This window comes from Peromyscus californicus, unplaced genomic scaffold (genome assembly GCF_007827085.1).
Source record: "Peromyscus californicus insignis strain IS unplaced genomic scaffold, ASM782708v3 Scaffold_2__1_contigs__length_46816999, whole genome shotgun sequence".
In the NCBI taxonomy this organism is placed as follows: domain Eukaryota; kingdom Metazoa; phylum Chordata; class Mammalia; order Rodentia; family Cricetidae; genus Peromyscus; species Peromyscus californicus.
In genome coordinates, this window is record NW_026294540.1 from 43349027 (window position 1) to 43368583 (window position 19557).

Below are 19557 nucleotides of genomic sequence, written 5' to 3' on the forward strand. Positions count from 1 at the left end.
ATAGATATATTTTTAAAAAGAACTTCATTTCTGTGCAATGGGGAAGATTGAAGACATTTCCCATTCACAAGAATCATGACTGAACATTTTTAAATCTGTATTTTTCTTTGCTCTATAGTGAATAACTATAAATCATCAAGTAATAATTAATCAAATAATTACATAGTCAACTAATTCTAACTCATTTGATGATGTGAGTCACGCTTAGTAAGTTGTTGTTTTGACAAGCACACATCTTCAAGATGCTTTCTAAAAACACCAACTACGGTGCTCACAAGTCATTTTTCCCCAGAAAATAAAGCAGCCTGTCTTTCTCATCCTCCAGATGATCCAATCTCTCCCTACACGAGCTGGTTGTTAACTATTACGGAGGCCAAGCAGCCACAGCCCTTACCCATGCCATGCACTGGAGGATGCTGGGCCCCCTTGGTCGACTACCTGCCAGAGACCATCACTCCACGCGGGCCACTGCACAGGTGAGCGGCATGTGTAGGCAGAGGGAAATGAGCGCTTTGCTTCGACTGGACTTCTCTACCAGGGAGATGAGGGACTTTGGCCTGGTCTCACTAAAGGAGGTCCCTTTTTAAATCAGTGGGGCCTCCCTGACTTTACAACCAGCTCCTAGAATATTAGCTGAGTTTAGTAAAACATCAGCCTGTGACCCTTTGAGTTCTTCCTTGATATAAACTTGAAACTAATTCAGTGATGCTTGTTAGACTGCATACAACTTGAAGAGATGGACTCCTCTTCAATGTCTCCTTTTTCTTCAGCTCTCGTTGCTAGAAGGCTTACCATTCTGTGATAAGCTTAACAGATGTTTCTTGTAGTGGGGCTCTGTGCTGTGCTATCTGGAGGTGGGGGGGCTGGAGAGCTGGTTCAGCAGTTAAGAGCACTGGCTGCTCTTGCAGAGGACCTGGGTTCCATTCCCAGTACCCACATAGCAGCTCCCAACCACCTGTAGCTCCAGCTCCAGGGGGACCCAGTGCCCTCTTCTGGCCTCGACAGGCACTGCGTGTGCATGGTACACAATTAGGCACTCACATATACACACAGTAAAATTAAATAAATCTTTTTAAAATAATTTCTCTCTTGAATAAGTACCTTTATATAATTTTTCAGTGAATCTTAGTTGCGTTTAATTGTGACTTGAACTGCTGGTGTATTTTCATCCTTTATAAAAACTGCATTCATTTCTCCATTTTGTGGGTCAGGTGCAATATTGCTGTGATATTTATGACTGAGATGGTGGTGGATCACAGTGTGAGAGAAGACTGGGCTCTTCATCTTCCATTGTTACTTCACGCTGTCTTCTTAGGTAAGATGGGCTCTAAGGGGAATGCTAACCAACAGGATGATGAACATGTAGACATGTCCTTCCTCGCACATAGCTTAACTTCAATTCTGAAATCAGCCCTTTCCTTTTTCATTATACCTTTCTACTCTGTAATATGTATTGTTCCGGGTGATCAGTCATAGCTTAACACTGATGTGTCTGTAATCTAAATATACTCATGATGCATCTGTAAAGACACCCCAAATAGTCTGGGCTTATTAGGGGCAGGGGGGGTCCTCAGCCAATGGGACAAATGGAAAGCCATGACGTTGATCACAGCAAAGAGAGACATAACAGGGACTGTGGCAGGCGAAGCCCCTTGCTTTAGATGTCCACATGACAGGCAAAAAGTGGAAGAGGAACCATCTAGAACATCAGTTAAGTTGGAAAGAGAGAAATAAAATGTAGATCCTTTAAGCCTGGTGTGGTGGCACACATCTGTGATCCCAGCACTCAGTGGCTGATGGAAGGTCTCAAACTCAAAGGCAACTTGCACTGCCGAGCAGGGCAGAGCTCACAAACACAGATCCAGGGAAGAGGACACATCTAGAAGAAAGAATGTGAACCACGTTAAATACTACAGAGAGATCGAGAAAAGGCCTCCTGTCAACACTTTATGCCAACATTTCAGTCACAAGGCTTTTTATTTTCCCTAAGCCCAACTTCTTCATGTTGGCAACCCAGAGACCACTAACGCTTCTCCCACCGTGCATTCCTGCCGGCATCCCGGAGTCTTCCATCTCCCCGGAGTCTCCAGGAGCTTTAGCGTTCGTTTATGTAAGAGATTGGGCCCTCTGTTCCAGGTTTGGACCATTATCGGCCTGAAGTCTTCGAGCACAGCAAAAAGCTGCTCCTTCACCTCCTCATCGCCCTCTCTTGTAACAGCAACTTTCACGCCGTTGCCTCTGTGCTCCTGCAGACCCGGGAGATGGGGGAAGCCAAGACACTGACCATGCAGCCAGCCTACCAGCCAGAGTATCTCTACACAGGTGAGAGGTGGATGTGACAGTGTCACCAGTGGGAGATGACTGGGGGAGGCAGCGAGCCCACGCTCACTCCTCTTGTGCTATCAGGTCTGACTTTTCTGCATAAGAAAGTAACACCGTTTCACGTGAACATGCCTCTAAAAAGCCTTCTCATGGTTGAGTATTTAAAGTGCATTTTAAATAATTCATCATTCTTTTTACTGCTGCCCCCAGTGAGTATGTTCCTACTGAGGGACCGACATAAAATGCTCATTGGTCAAGAGCGCTGGCCTAGAACACTGAAGGATGAGGATGTGGGACAAGGTGACTGTGCCCCTGCCTGAGCAGGACATGGCCAGTGTGCTGGGTGTCTCTCTTGTGCCTCCTTGCTCCCATGAAGGGGTTTTCAGTTTACTGAGTGACTGTCTGTGTTTTATTGGAATCTGATGGAACACAAATTCCAAAAACAGAGGAAAGGGAGATGGTTACATGTATACATTTTCAAACTACAGTATAACTAGAGATGTACAGTGTTAAACAAATATGTAGTGAAAGAAAACAATATTTTCTTATATTACAGTTCTTTGAATATCATGCATATAGCATATTAAAATATGCTAATACATGGTTAGAGCATAGATCAATGATAAAACACACACTTAGCATGCATGAGGCCCTGGGTCTAATCTTAAGCACCAAATACATATATGTGTGTATACATTGTATGTTCATATGTACATATGTGCACACACATATTAAATACACACTTAAATTAGCCAAGCTCATAGCCACATCTACTCAAAAACATTAAATATAACTTACCCATCAGCCATTGAGTAACTAGTGTTTTTTAAAGGAGTCATTTTAAATGTTCAAATTATCCATTACTTGGGACTAATCTGCTGCTGGTGCAGTGGGTGATTGACCTTTTATAGTTGGGCTGTTTGCTGGCCTGGCTAATATGTGCCTAACACACCCATGTACCTCCCTTCTACCACAGCATCTAGTCAAACCCCAGTGTGGAACACAGCATATCTCTCCATGGCCCCCGGGTACACACGGGTGTGCACAGCAGTGCCTCCAAGGCCATAAGCAAAGGAAAGTGATGACTCATAACCATAGCCCAAATCGAGTGTCTTTAATGTCACACTCACGTGTGCTCGCCTCCAAACCTCGTCAAGCTTGCTGGCACCCGAGCCCATCCTTCACTGCCTTCTCCTCCCACCAGGTGGCTTTGACTTCCTGAGAGAGGACCAGTCGTCCCCAGTGCCGGACTCCGGCCTGAGCTCCAGTTCCACATCCTCCAGCATCAGTCTAGGCGGCAGCAGCGGGAACCTCCCACAGATGACCCAGGAGGTAGAAGATGTGGACACAGCCGCGGAAACAGACGAGAAGGCCAACAAGCTCATCGAGTTTCTGACCACCAGGTAATGGGGGCGGGGAGTCAGGCCGCTGCTTTGTAAAAGCGCCAGCCCTTCAAACCACACAGCTGGGAAATTACCGTGGTGTTCGGAAGAAGTCCTCTTTCCTTCTGATTTACATTGACTGGAGTCGAGGGCAGATGCTGTGAGAGGGTCTCTCATACCTCATCGACCAGATGACGGATCGGCAGGGAGGTTCGGGTTGTAACGACAAGGTGACGCAGCAGACGGTAGCGGCCCACCGTGAGACCGACTTCTGTCATCTCCAGAGCTGCCAGGTTCTGGAAGTTCTGAATTTAGCCATGAACTTCACTCTGAAGACCAAGGACATTCGCCACAGTCCGCCCAGGGCACCTGCTTGGAGACCATTTGCTCATCTGCTCCAGAATCAGAAGCATTCCCGAGAAGGATGGGAAGCACAATGGGAAAGAATCCATTTAGTCGGGCGTCAGAGTCGAGGCTAACTGCAAATGGTCCTGTTTTCTCGGGTCTTCTGATTCTCCCCGGTAATCGTTAAGGCTTCAGAATTCCCGGTGCCTAGAGGGCCAGTGTTGTGTAAAAGCCTGTCTACTGATGATCTGGAGTCAGGCCGTCCTTTCTCAGGGGCTCATGCACGCTCAGCTCACAGCCGTTAACAGTGACTGCTGCCACTAGGAGTCTGACAGTACCGCATGCTGGCAGTTACCTCCTCTGACACCATCCCGTTCTTTAAAAAGAAACTTTTTTAAATTTTATTTATTTGAGTATTTTACCTGCACATGTGTGTAGGTGCACTGTGTCTGTATAGTGCCTGTGGAGACAGAAGAAAGTGTCGGAGCCCCGGAACTGGAGCTACAGATGTGGGTAGCCACCATGTGGGTGCTGGGAACTGAACCCAGGTCCTCTGGAAGAGCAGCCAGTGCTCTAACCACTGAGCCATCTCTCCAGCCCCTCCAGCCCATCCTTACTGTTAAAATGCAAGTTTAGATAATAGAAGTCATTTTCTGTTGGTCCCGAGGTGTCTCACACCTTCATAATGTGACTCTGAACAACAACAACAACAAGAAACTTTCATCTTGGTGAACTCAACATCTGATGTCACTCCCCAAACAGAGCGTAGTGCCTACAGTACGCCAGGCCCCGTTTTGTTTTGTTTTTTTCTTTTACCATTTTTATTATTTATTTATTTATTTATTTATTTATTTATTTATTTATTTATTATCAGCTTGATACAGTATAAGTTCTTATCCTAATAGTGAAATGTTTGAGGCTTGCCCAGTAATGGAGTAAAACCAAAACTTATTATAAGCCACAGTCATCCTAGGGTTCCATCCATTTGCCTGCAAATTTCATGCTGTCATTGTTTTTCTCTGCGGAGCAGTACTACTCCATTGTGGCTATGTACCACCTTTTCATAATCTGATCTTCGGTTGACGGGCATCTAGGTTGTTTCCAGGTTCTGGCTATGACAGATAGTGCTGCTATGAACATAGTTGAGCGTGTATCTTTGTGGTATGTATGACTGAGCGTTCCTTGGGTATTTGCTCAAGAGTGGTATGGCTGGGTCTTGAGGTAGATCTATTCCCAATTTTCTGAGAAACCGCCATACTGATTTCCACAGTGGTTGTACAAGTTTGCATCTCCACCGACGGTGGAGGAGGAGTGTTCCCTTTGCTCCACATCCTTTCCAATATTGACTGTCATTAGTGTTTTTGATCATGGCCATTCTGACAGGTGTAAGGTGGTATCTCAGAGTCGTTTTGATTTGCATTTCTCTGATGCACCATTCTTTTGAAATAGAATACTTTACACTTGCTTATTTATTTCCCGGTGGAGGAGAGTGCCTGCCGCGGTGTGCATGTGGAGGTCAGAGGACAACCAGCCAGAATCAGTTCTCTCCTCCCACCATGTGGGTCCCAGGGATCACAGTCCGATCCTTGGGCTTGGCAGCACATGCCTTACCTGATGAGCATCTTGCTGGCCTGAACTAGGAGATTTTAATTGTTGTAAGTAAATTTAAAACAATGGCGTTAGGGCTGGTGAGACGGCTCAGCAGGAAAAGCACTTACCTGGAAAGTCTGGCGACACGAGTTCAATCCCTGGGGCCCCATAAAGGTGGAAAGAAAGAGCAGGCTCTCCTCTCACCTCCACATGCTCACATCACACGCATGCACACCCACATGCTCACATCACACGCATGCACACCCACATGCTCACATCACACTCATGCACACCCACATGCTCACATCACACTCATGCACACCCACATGCTCACATCACACTCATGCACAATAATTAATTAATTGTAACTAATTAAAAAAAAATAACATCAGCCAGGCAGCGGTGGCGCACACCTTTAATCCCAGCACTCGGGAGGCAGAGCCAGGCAGATCTCTGTGAGTTCGAGGCCAGCCTGGTCCACAGAGTGAGTTCCAGGACAAGCACCAAAACTACACAGAGAAACCCTGTCTCGAAAAAATTAAAAAAAAAAAAAAAACAAGATAAAAACATCAAAAGCAAATCCCTACAAATCAGGGTTAATTAGTAAAGTTTAAAATATATATGTGGGGCTAGAGAGATGGCTCAGCAATTAAAAGCACCAGCTGCTCTTCCAGAACATACAAGTTTAGTTCCCATCACCAGTATCAGGTGGCTCACAACTATCTGTAACTCTATATCCAGAGATCTGATGCCCTCTTCTGGATTCTGTGAGCACTGCACTTATGACATATACCCATATGCAGATACACACATTCCTAAACATAATTAAAAATAATAAAATATTTTTAAAGATACATTTTATCTGTGGAGTTAGAACCTCCTAGTGTGTCTTTTAACACAAAATGACAGTCATGTGTTTAACATCGGTTTGTTTTATTTTAGGGCATTCGGTCCACTTTGGTGCCACGAAGACATCACACCCAAAAACCAGAACTCGAAGAGCGCGGAGCAGCTTTCTAATTTCCTACGTCATGTTGTATCTGTATTTAAAGACTCCAAATCAGGTACTTTGTCCTGTTTCCCCAAATCCCTCTCACAGCAGTCTTCTCTTGTGGCGCTCACTACACAAGTGTGATGTACGACACACCATACATTTCCAAACTGCAGCTAAGAGCAGTAAGACTTAGTCCTTTTTGTCCATGTTCATGTGACATCCAGATATGTCAAAAGGCCTCCGGGGCCATAAAAAATTAAAAATTACTATTTTCATTGGGTCTTCTATTGTCTGTCTCCCTGAAAAGAGGAACCACAGTCGTACAATTTAATGACCCCAAGTAATCGTGTGCTTTATACTGCATTTTCTTTCTCGCCTGGTCAGACGGTTTTCTCCTGCCTGAGATCTTGCTTTCAGGACAAGGGTCAGGTAACGTTCATTGCCTTCCCTGAAGTGTCTGCATTTCGGGATCTGTATACTGATAGAACAGAACAGAGTCTTCGGCACCAGGTCTTGGGTGTCTTTAGAGCTAGTTAGATGCAGCCCTACCTTTCCTCTACTTTAAAAATGTATTTCTAACAAAACCTCTTTTTAAAAAGAAGTAAGCCAGGCTTGGTAGCTTATCCTATAATCCTGGCAGTCTGAGGCAGGAAAACTGTTTCAAGTTCAAGGCCAGCCTACTACATAGTGAGTTCCAGGCCAACCTGAGCTACAGTGTGAGACCCTTTCTCAACAGAAGGGAGGGAGGGAGGGAGGGAGGGAGGGAGGGAGGGAGGGAAGGAGCGAGGGAGGGAGGGAGGGAAAGAGGAAGGGGGGCCAGGAGGGAAGGAAGGAAAGCATTCTATAAAAAGGAGTCCAGGGGCTGAAGAAATAGCCCAGTCAGTATGCTTGCTGCGAACGCATGAAGACCTGAGTTTGGATGTCCAGCAGGCACACACCTGTAACCCCAGCACTGGGGCAGGGGGATCTCCAGAGCTCACTGGCCAACCAGTATAGCTGAAATGCGCAGACTCCAGGTTCCGTGAGAGACACTTTCTCCAAAAGTAAAGAGAGAGACAGCCACTGAGGAAAAGACCTGGCATCACCATGTCACCTCCACATGCGTGCATGTGTACCTGTACACACGTGTACATCAGCATACACCCAAAAATGAAAATAAAGAAAAAAAGAAAAAGAACTATAGAAGAAGAAGATAAAGGAAAAGAAGTGTGTTAAATAATCCATTTGTGCAGATGGGTTGTTTGCCAGACACTGTGTTCTTTAATTCTTGTCACATCACTGTGAGATACAGCCCGCTACTCACAAGTCAAAGAGAAGGACTGGGGCTCTTATGGAATCACAAACCCTCTGATTTAAAACCAAGATTATCCTGCATCGAAGCCTCTGCCTCTTCCTACAAGTCCCATGATTCATACTAAGTTTGTTTTAGGCTTTGAAATGACTTAAAGTTCTATTGTTCACTTGTCTGTTGGTTTATATATTGTTTTCCTTTATTTTTAAATTTTATGTGGCTGGCTGTGTTGCCTGGACATTTTATGTGCACCATGTGTGTGCAGTACCTGTGGAGGTCAGAAGAGGGCATCATATCCCTGGAGCTGGAGTTACAGGTGGTTTTGAGCCACCATGAGGGTGCTGGGAACTGAACCCAAGTCCTCTGGAAAGAGCAGCCAGTGCTCTTAGCCGATGAACCATCCCTCCAGGCCTTTATGTTTATTTTTAAGTTTCACAGTGCCCAAGGCCTTGCACATGTTAGGCAAACCCTCTGTTCCTAAGCTAGATACACACCCTGTTTGTTTGTTTCTGAGGCAGGGTCACCCGGTCTGTGTCACTGTTCTCAGCTGAAAATGGCTGGTTTTAAAGTGAGCATCACCACGGGGTGTGTGTGTGGCATGGGTGGTGGATGCTGTTAGCTGGTTCTAACCCTCCTCATGACTTGAGCTCACCAGCGTGAAGCACCCAGGCTGACCTGTCCGTCCACTGTTCTTCTGGCTGTAGGCTTCCATCTGGAGCAGCATTTGAGTGAGGTCGCCCTGCAGACAGCCCTGGCGAGCTCATCCAGGCACTACGCAGGCCGATCCTTCCAGATCTTCCGGGCCCTCAAACAACCCCTGTCAGCGCATGCGTTGTCTGACCTCCTGTCGAGATTGGTGGAGGTGATCGGAGAGCACGGTGACGAGATTCAGGTATGGGAGGGAGGGACCACGTGAGTACCCCTCCATGGCATAGCACTCTGCTGGAGTCCATAGAAGCTGGCTGGCTTTAACCCTCAGAACCACACATAAAAACAGATTTTAGAAGTTAGCCCTTGTTATTTCCAAGTCACTCCAGGGGATTGTTCTGCAGACTCCACAGACAGGACCACATTGGGTGACATGAACATACGAAAATCTCTTGATGGCTCCTCGTGTCTGTCTGTTTGGTGGTTTTATGTGGCAGGTGGTGGTGGGTTAGTTTGTATTATTTGGGGTACTTTTGTGTTGTTTTGGGTCTTTCTGTCCTCTGCTGAGGACTTAATTATACTCAGTATGTCCAGCCAGAGCCGGAGCAGGGATCCCCACTGTATGTGGGCCAACTTCTGCCCTTCCCGGTGCGGATGACTCCCAGGGCTGTAAGGAGATCTGGAAACAGGATGGAGAGAGACTCACTGCTGGAGAGACCCCATAGGTAGAGCTCAGAGCCTTGGGGCCACTGAGTGACTGTGAGACTAAGGCCAGCCCCCCTTTCCCCTGTGAAACACACTCTGTCTCTCTCCCTTCCATCCAGCAGAAGTTCGAGTAAAATATCACAGAGGCACGGTTCTCCCCACACCTCACCTTGCCCATGGCTTCCACACATTGTCACCCCTACATTTCAGTAGCCTGCCCTTCCCCTCAGCAGGGGACTTCTCACCACCCCACCCCGCCCCACCCCGCCCCTGCTGCTCTGTTGTGTTTTTAACCCTCCTAAAGCTGTCAGACTTGGGGAAGTAAATCCTGATGGCTCTCTGCTAACCTCTATGCTGTGGGGTTTCCCAAGCGAGCCTTATAACGGGATCTTAGACTTTGTAAATGAATGCCATCATGATTGTCTAGAGTTCAGAAGTCCTGTCGTGGTTGGAAGAGAGTTTGTGCTAGGCAAACTCACCCTCAGGAGGTTAGCAGCTCCGAGTGGGCTCTGTGTGCTTTGCAGGGATATGTGATGGAAGCGCTCCTGACCTTGGAAGCCGCCGTTGACAACTTGTCCGACTGCCTGAAGAACAGTGACCTCTTCACAGTGTTATCTCGGTGAGAATCTGGGTACAAAATTTATTGTGCCGCATGGTGGCCAGAGTACAAAGAATAGATGTAGGTTTTGAAATCTACTTAGGACCTAAAGGGTATATTTGGTATCTTCTTTTATTAGGAATATTTTTTTTATGTGTATAAATGTGCACCACCTGAGTGCCTGGGAGTTACAGGTGGTTGTGAGCCACCATGTAGGTATTGGGAACCGAACCCCGATCTCTGCAAGGGCAATAAGTATTCTTAACCACTGAGCCATCTTTCCAGCCCTGTATTATTTCCTTAAATTTAAAAAAGGCAGGAGGGCATTGCAATATACATATGTTTTCATTATATATATATATATATATATATATATATATATATATATATATATATATTTTTTTTTTTTTTAAACTTGGTCTCAGCACCACCATGGGAGTGCTCATGATCACCTGTAACTCCATTTCTAGAGGATCATAACACACAGGTCTAGCCTCTGCAGGCACCAGGAATGCATGCAGTACAATACATACATGCAAGCAAAACTCTCATACATATAAAATAAAAATAATTTTTAAGAGAAGAAGACACTGTGGGCTAGTCTGGGATTCACTCTGTAGAGCAGGCTGACTCATTCACAGAGATCTGCCTGCCTCTGCCTCCTGAGTGGAGGGGGAAAGGCGTATGTCTCTAAGTGTGATTTTTTTAAGTGTGTGTGTGTGTGTGTGTAGGCCAGAAGAGCATATCCGATCTCCTGGAAATAGAGTTAGGAACAGTTATGAGCTGTCCAAAATGGGTGCTAGGAACCAAACTCAGATGTGTTCTGTAAGAGCAATACATGCTCTTAACTGCTGAGCCTTCTTTTTAGCACCTAAATCCTCAAACATTTTTAAATAATACATAATAATGGTCTATTTATTACATTGGGAAGCAGAAACTAAATGAATATGTAGAGTTCATCCAAACTACACCTATAAAAGCAGCTAGAATGGAAGCCGGCTTAAGTAAGTAAATACTTTAATAGCCTTTAGAGTATGGCTATATTCTTGTTTACTAACTCATTTCAAATTATTTGTGATCCCATGATTCTGTGGTTAAACTTGTTCTTGAAACTAAGTCAGTAAATTTACCTTTCATCCTTTTGAACCTTACTTTATTTAAGATTAATTTTATTATTTTAAGTATGTGTGTGGTGGGGGTATGTGCTTGTGAGTACTGATCCTGGAAGAGGCTAGAGAAGTTGAATCCCCTGGAGCTGGAGTTACAGGTGAGCTGCCATCTGGATGCTAGGGATCAAATTCAGGTCTGCTGCAAAGGCAGCCAGTCAGTGCCCTTAACCACTGAGCAATCTGTCTAACCCCATAGACATTATTTTATTTATTTCTCTGTGTAGTTCTGTCTGTCCTAGAACTCACTCTGTGGACCAGGCTGGCCTCAAACTCACAGAGATCTGCCTGCCTCTGCCTCCTGAGTGCTGGAATTAGAGACGTGCAGCAGCACCACCTGGCTAATATTTTATTATTTTATAACTTGAACATTTTTTATACCTTTGATGTGATCACTAACACTGCAATCATAAATCGTTTGAACCCATATCTCTCAATCTGTAAAGGTGTAATAGGTAAAGCTGAGTATGGAGGCTCATACCTGTAATCCTAGCACTGAGGCTGAGGCCATAAGAGAATTATGAGTCTGAGGCCAGCCAGGATGCATAGCCAGACTCTATGAGAGAGGGAGTGGGAGAGGAGGAAGGAAGGAAGGCTGACAAAGAGTTTGACCCTTTCGGTATGAATAGAGTTAAAAGACAGTTCTCTCTAAGTTCAAGGCCAGCCTGGTCAACATAGTGAGTTCTGAGTCAGCCAGGGCTGCATAGTGAGACCCTGTCTCAGAAGGGGAAACAATCAAATTTGATAAGTGCAAAAGCATTTCCTTTGCCCTGTGCACTTACCTTTTTCCTTCTTGATAACTTTCTGTTCTAAGTTAAAAGGAGATAAACTTTGTACTTGTTGGTATATTTTATTTTATGGTTATTCCCATCCAAATTCAAATAGGATACAAATGAAAGGTCACTAAATTGCTGGGGTTTTAGACTTTCAATAAATGAAAGTTAGTATTATTTTTTGGTTTTTGGAGATTGTTCTTGCTAAGGTTTATTTTTCATAGCTTTGAGTTAAGAATAAAAGACACATAAGTAGAAAGTCCCCCATCCAAGTTCTAGCCAGCTCTGGCCCTGCTTAGCTACCGAGGCGTGTTCAGGGTGCTATGGTCGTAGACTAAGCGGTGTTCTCTGAGGAGTGGTCCTGCTTGGCTGTTTCTCAGAAGACAAAAGCACCAGCTCTTCAGTGGCGCATGCTGGCTCTCTGCTGACTTCACCTCTGTTTATACCCAGTTCTTCGTCACCAGATCTGAACTCCAGCAGCAAACTGACCGCGAGCAGGAAGAGCACTGGTCAGCTGAACGTCAACCCCGGGACTCCCAGCGGCAATACCACAACTGCAGAGCGGAGCCGGCACCAAAGGAGCTTCTCGGTGCCCAAGAAGTTTGGTGTGGTTGACCGATCCTCTGACCCGCCTCGAAGCGCCACGCTGGACAGAATCCAAGCTTGTACCCAACAAGGTCTTTCCTCAAAAACCAGAAGCAATTCCTCCCTGAAGGACAGTCTCACAGACCCGTCCCACGTAAACCATCCCACCAACCTGCTGGCCACCATCTTCTGGGTCACGGTGGCCCTGATGGAGTCTGACTTTGAGTTTGAATACCTCATGGCCTTGAGGCTCTTGAACCGACTGCTGGCCCATATGCCACTGGATAAAGCCGAGAACCGAGAAAAGCTGGAGAAACTCCAAGGGCAGCTCCAGTGGGCTGACTTCTCGGGGTTACAGCAGCTGCTCCTGAAGGGCTTCACCTCTCTCACCACCACAGACCTGACCCTGCACCTTTTCAGCTTGCTGACGTCAGTGTCCAAAGTGCCCATGGTGGACTCGTCGCAAGCCATCGGTAAGGCCAGCATCACGCATCCTTGTAGCCCTGATGGTGGCTGCATTCAGCCTTAGAGAAATAAGATTATACTATGTGTCTGTATCTACAGTATTAGACACTGGCGATCGAATAAAAGGGGCAGCAATTTATATAGATATATTTGTGTGTGTATACACATATACATATGGATATGAATGATTTCTAGGTCAAATTGCAAAGACTGTCAACTTAGTCCTTGCTCTTGTACATTTCTTTCCTAATTCCCAAATCTTTTGGGATTTGTTTGGTTTGGTTTGGTTTTGCAGGAGTGTGTGGGGGTTGCCTTTCTTTGTTTTCTTGCCTAGAATTCACTATGTAGACCAGGCTGGCCTTGAACTTACAAAGATCTGTCTGCCTCAGCCTCCCAAGTGCTGGGATTAAAGGTGTGCGCCACCACATCCAGCTTACATTTTTATACTTAAACCATCTTAAACTAGTACTTCAGTTCAGTTCAGTCAATAAAATCTGTACGAGTCACCGTTGCCACAAACAGGTGACTACTCTGTTGAAATCGCAAGTGTAAGTTCAGTGGCCTCTTTGTAACTGATGTCATTTTTATCATTTTTTTTTCCTTTAGCTGATCATACTTACCCTCCTTCCCAAAGCTCCTTGGGGGCTGGTGACGTAGCTCAGTGGATAAAGCGTGTGCCTGGCTTATACAAAGCTGTAGACTCAATCCCCAGCACCACACACAACCAGGTGTGGTGGGACATCCCTATAATCCCAGAACTCAAGAAATGGAGGCAGGAGGGTCAGAAATTCAAGGTCATCCTTGCTCATGTTAAAGATCATTCTGGTCTACGTGAGACCCTGTCTCAAAAACAACAACAAAAAGACCATTTTCGAATCACCTTGGAACAAAACAAACTCTGTGTACGCCTTCCCGCTGTTACCAGTCACAACGTCCCGTACTCAGCCATTGCCATTGTGTCTTCTCTCCTCCAGGATTTCCACTGAATGTCTTGTGTCTCCTGCCCCAGCTGATCCAGCATTTTGAAAATCCCAATCAGTTCTGTAAGGATATAGCTGAAAGGATTGCTCAGGTATGCATTAGGGTTCCATATGCAACAGATCCATTAGGAAGTCCCGGGGCCAAATGGAAATGGCCAGTTTGGAGAAGGCAGTGGTTGTCTCGAAAGTTGCTACCACTCATAATGGAAATCTCTAAGTGGCTGTGACAAATTGAAAACTGGCTTTTTTTTTCCCTTCATTATTAAGAAAGCAAGCAGGCTGGGTGTGGTGGTGCGTACCTTTAATCCCATCCCAGCACTTGGGAGGCAGAGGCAGGTGGATTTCTGTGACCTCAGCCTGGTCTACAGAGTGAGTTCCAGGACAGACTACACACATAAACCATGTCTCGGGGGGTAGGGGTGGGGTGTAAAAAAAAAAAAGACAGAGAAAGAGACACAAACAGACAGACAGAGAGGCCAGTGGGAGCTGGAGAGCTGGCTCAGCAGGAGAAGGTGCTTGTCACGAAGCCTGCCCACCTCCATCTCCAGAACCCGCATGATGGAAGGAGAGAGCCGGCTGTTCTCTGATCCCCACATGCCCTGCCTGGCACTCAACTGCTCACACACGTACATGTTCACACAATAACAATTAAAGAAAGCAAAGCAAGTGGGGAAGTGTATCAACTAATTACTAAACAAAGTATTTCTGTGGCTACCAAAAATTATATGGGGCTGTGTTCCAGCCTATTAGGACTTAGGATATTTACTAACATTTCTTCCTGTCCATCAGAATGCTCTAATTGGCCCGTTTATCTTCAAAGGTTTGCTTGGAAGAAAAAAACCCTAAACTTTCCAATCTGGCTCACGTCATGACCCTTTACAAAACGCACAGCTACACAAGGGACTGTGCCACGTGGGTCAATGTGGTCTGTCGCTACCTGCATGAGGCCTACGCCGACATCACCTTGAACATGGTCACCTACCTGGCAGAGGTAAGCGATGACGCTCAGGATAACATTGATGTCAGCATCCGAGGTTCACATGTTTATGGAGCTTTGACATTGACTGTCTACCATGTGTTATCACAAATGCTAATGGATTCCTTTGAAATCCTCCCAACATACCAGTGACTGGGTAAGAAGCTGAGGCTTGGCTCAGTTAACTGATGAGCTCTAACTTAAAGGTAACTAGCTCTAGATCCAGTTGCCTCCAAAGTTTACCCCCTACTCACTCTGCTTATACTCATCAGAGTATGGCTGAGATAAACTTGATCCTAACTTGGCATGGCAGTGCACATCCTTTTTTTTTTTTTTTGGTTTTTCGAGACAGGGTTTCTCTGTGTAGCTTTGCGCCTTTCCTGGAACTCACTTGGTAGCCCAGGCTGGCCTCGAACTCACAGAGATCCGCCTGGCTCTGCCTCCCGAGTGCTGGGATTAAAGGCGTGCGCCACCACCCCCCAGCGGCAGTGCACATCTTTAATCGCAGCACTTGAGAGGTGGAGGGGGTAGAGGTGGGGTTCAGATCTTACCAAGGAGTTACTACATGGCTAGATGTGTTCATCGTGGATTGTTCTAAACTAATTAACAAAGTATAATCTTAAAATAAAGTCTTTATCATTGCCTATTTGTCTGTGAAACCAGAAACATGCCATACAAATGTGTTTCTAGCACATCCCTCTCGAGCCCTACTCTGACTTCGGTAACATGGATGTAAGACATTCATAGTGTTTCACCGGGCAACAGAGGGCATGGAGAGCACCTCCAGTATTTGATACACAGGTCGTTCTCTGAGCAAAAGACTGATAACAGTGAACTTCCTCCAGCCTTTTCAATGTTTCTTTTCCTTCTGAGATATGCTCTTCCCAACTCTTGTTAAGGTTGTCCCCAAAGAAAAGAGAACAGCCTTCCGTAATTATTCTTGATGTAATTATCTAGTTCCAGGTCGCTTGAAACATCGTTTTTTTTTTTTCAAGGACTCTATAAGACCAAAAGTATCAACCTAACAGAGGGTGCCCCACCCATCTGACACTTATCATTGATCCAACAAGGTTTTGACTTACAATATGGATGAGTGGTGTATGGACCATGCCAGACTGTCAACAGCCAAGAGTTCATTGGCTAATTCAACACTCGATCAAGTGCCCTCATTGCTTCTGATAATCCCATGGTCGTATCTTTCCCTGCAAGGAAAGACACCCTTCCCTCAGCACCCAGAAAGTACGAGAAGAACCAATAAAAACACCCTGCTACAAAAGCAGAGGACATGCCACTCCAGTCCTAAGAGATAATGAGTGAGATGACCACACAGGAGACTTTGTCTAGAACATTCACCATAGAGGTTTTCAAAGTACAAATTGGATGTGGTGTGTACATACAGTGGAATAGTATTCTGTCTTCCAAAGGGAAAAAAAATCTGGAGCTGGAGAGATGCCTCCGTGGTTAGTAGCACAGGCTGCTCTTGCAGAGGACCCAGGTTCAATTCCCAGCACCCACGTGGCAGCTCACACCTGTCTGTAACCCCAGTTCCAGGGGATCTGATACCCTCTTCTGACCTCATGTGTACCAGACATGTAATATAATATGCATATACATACATACATGCAAAACATTCACACATAAAAAATAAATCCGAAAAACAATTTAATAGATGCATAATTTATTCTGCTCAGCCCTTATCTCAAAACTGTCAGCAAAACGTGCTATTATGAACTCACTGGTGATGTTTTTGTGTCCGCTCACCAGCTGCCCATAAATCTACTGGTATTATAATTATCGTCTGCGGCCCCTCGGCCCCACAGTCAACACGCCACCAGCCACTCAGCCACCATCACCACATGTAGGCTTAAATTAAGTATCGTTCTATTTACCAACAAAGACTCGGAAGTCAGATGTGGGGGTGAAAACCTGCTAGAAGCCGAGAAGCAACCGGCTGACCTGCTTTTCAGCCGGAGACACCACAAGGGATGCGTCTCTTCCCTCATCCCAGAACCAAAAGGAAGCCCAAACTCTAGTCCCCTCCCTTTTCTTCCTGTGTGTCTTCTCTGTCCAAATTGCTGGCTTGTCTCTGACTAATTTCAGTCAGCTGGTTGCTGGCTCTGCCCCCTGCTTCAAGATAAACTTCATTGACAGTCTGGAGGGTCACCGTGTGATTCCAGTAGCCCACAACACACTGGTTTCCTGCCCTATGGAGTTATTGACTTCTGTTCAGCTTCTCTCGCTCGCTCGTCCAGGTCTTGGCCATGTGTACACACAGACCCGTGTGGCTGTGCTCAGGCCCCTCTGAACCTGCTCTGCTTGCTCAGTATTTTACTTGGTGCGCTGCCTTACACATGAGTGTGAGTCTTTTGTATTTTGATGCTTACGTGTGTATGGTTTGTTTATGTTGCAAACGGCCCTGTTAGCACATTATACACTATCAAGTGATATTTGGTAACGTGTCAAGTAGTCGTTGACTTTTTACCAAGATTTTTTTTTTTTAATTATGATGGGGTGCAGGTGAGTATAGTACCTACAGAGGTCAGAAAAGGCATTGGAAACCCGGAGCTGGAGTTGCAGGTGTGGTGAGCTGTCTAACACGGGTTCTAGGAAACAGACTCTGGTCCCTCTGCAAGAGCAGTGTGCGTTCTTAACCACGAGCTCCCTCCAGTCCCGGATGGTCGCTTTGTATTAATAAATAAATAAATAAATAAATAAATAAATAAATAAATAAATAACCAGGTGGTAGTGGCACACCCCTTTAATCCCAGCAACTGGGAGGCAGAAGCAGGTGGATCTCTGTGAGTTCGAGGCCAACCTGATCTACAGAGTGAGTTCCAGGATAGCCAGGGCTACACAGAGAAACCCTGTCTGGAAAAAAATAAAAAAATAATTTTACAAAATTGTATCATATGATCCCATTTCCTAAAGTAGAAGTCCATCATCTAAGGATGAGGACATGTGGTTGTTACTTAGTTCTTCCACATTGGTCTTTACGAAGGTTTTTCTAGTTTACATTACTGCAAACGGTGTGTCAGTACACTTGTTTTCCCAGGTCCCAACTAAGTTTCGCTATTCCGTTTGTCCTTTCACGTTCTGTTCTGCTTACACTTTCACACTGTTTTCTTGGTGTGTGTCCTTGTTTTGTTTGTCTGTTTCCTTTCTAGTCGACATAGTCATTTTCCTGTACAATAGGTTTGTTCAGCTCTCTGCTTCCTTGTATGTGACCTGCCCAGTCATTTGATGTGGGAGTTCAACATCTATTTGAATCGTTCCTGTCAGCTCTTTGAAATGAATTTGAACAGTGATATTTTGGCGGGGGAGGGGGGTTTCAAGACAGGGTTTCTCTGTGTAACAGCTCTGGCTATCTTGGAACTTGCTTTGTGGACCAGGCTGGCCTCGAACTCACAGAGATCCGCCATCTGCCTCCAGAGTGCTGGAATTAAAGGCATGAACCACCATCAACCAGCAAACAGTGAACTTTTTTTAAAAAAAGCTTTTTAAAATTATTCTTTTTCATTTTTATGTGTTAAAGGTATTTTGCCTGCGTGTATGTAAGTGCACCCTTTGTATGAAGTACCTGCAGAGGCCATAAGATGCTCTGAAATTACAGATAAGGACAGTTGTGAGCCACCATGTAGGTGCTGGGGACTGGACCCAGGTCCTCTGGAAGAGCAGTCAGTACTTCTAGCTGCTGAGCCCACCCTCCAGCCCTTGATATTATCTTTTAGCTTCATAGCACCTATATATATGCACATAAATTCAACATGGGCACACTCATACACTCATACACACAATTTTTTTAAGCTTTATGGAGAATGGAGGGGTGCTCAGGGTCAAAGTTTGATTCTCAGCACCTAGATGGCTGCTCATAACCTAACTCCAGTTCCAAGTGATCCGACACTCTTTCCTGGCCTCTGCAGGCACCGCATGCATGTGGTATATAGACTTACACTCAGGCAAACACACCCATACATAAAAATAAATATGGCAGCCTGGGCTACCAAGTGAGTTCCAGGAAAAGGCGCAAAGCTACACAGAGAAACCCTGTCTCGAAAAAACCAAAATAAATAAATAAATAAAAATAAAATAAATAAATATGGAAATAACTTGTTTCAAGAGATGGCAGCAAATCCCTTGAGTCTGGAGCTACGGGTGGCTGCAAGCCCCTGTGTGGGTTGGAGCTGAACTCAGACCTTCTACAAGGATAGCCTTTGCTCTTGTCCTCTAAGCCGTCTCTCTGGCTAGAACAATGAACTTCTATCATGATGCCTATCATACTTAGTTTCTCATTATTTTAGTTTTCCTTTGGATAATATCAATTTCTTTTTCTGCTATAAAGGCAGTATGCAAACACAAAATTTGGAAGAAGATTGTTTTAGAAAAATGATATTAAAATTATATTATTTGGGGGCTGGAGAGATAGCTCAGCAGTTAAGAGCACTGGCTGCTCTTCCAGAGGACCCAGGTTCAGTTCCCAGCACCCACATGGCAGCTCACAACTGTCTATAACTCCAGTTCCAGGGGATCTGACACCCTCACACAGACATACACGCAGGCAGAACACCAGTGCACATTAAATAAATAAATAAAGCTTTTTTAAAAAATGGTATTATTTGTACAGAAGTGCTCTTAACATTGTTTTAGCATTATCTGTTATATAGATAATTGTGTGTGTGTGTTGTCTTCTACTTAATATTATCTACCATGTTTAAAATGCCATTGTAAAGTGAGTGTGGT

The 19557-nt window shown here is 45.1% G+C and overlaps 1 protein-coding gene across 4 annotated transcripts in view; it reads left to right on the forward strand.

The window, feature by feature from the left end:
- Fry (FRY microtubule binding protein) overlaps window positions 1-19557 on the forward strand; it is a 403165-nt gene that overhangs the window by 321422 nt on the left and 62186 nt on the right. For all 4 annotated transcript variants that reach the window (XM_052754591.1, XM_052754592.1, XM_052754590.1 and 1 more), the window contains 10 exons: window positions 326-476; window positions 1212-1315; window positions 2137-2322; window positions 3527-3725; window positions 6582-6703; window positions 8629-8816; window positions 9802-9896; window positions 12265-12872; window positions 13839-13936; window positions 14665-14835. In XM_052754591.1, the coding sequence (XP_052610551.1) occupies window positions 326-476; window positions 1212-1315; window positions 2137-2322; window positions 3527-3725; window positions 6582-6703; window positions 8629-8816; window positions 9802-9896; window positions 12265-12872; window positions 13839-13936; window positions 14665-14835 (1922 nt within the window). The remainder of the gene's footprint in view (window positions 1-325; window positions 477-1211; window positions 1316-2136; window positions 2323-3526; window positions 3726-6581; window positions 6704-8628; window positions 8817-9801; window positions 9897-12264; window positions 12873-13838; window positions 13937-14664; window positions 14836-19557) is intronic.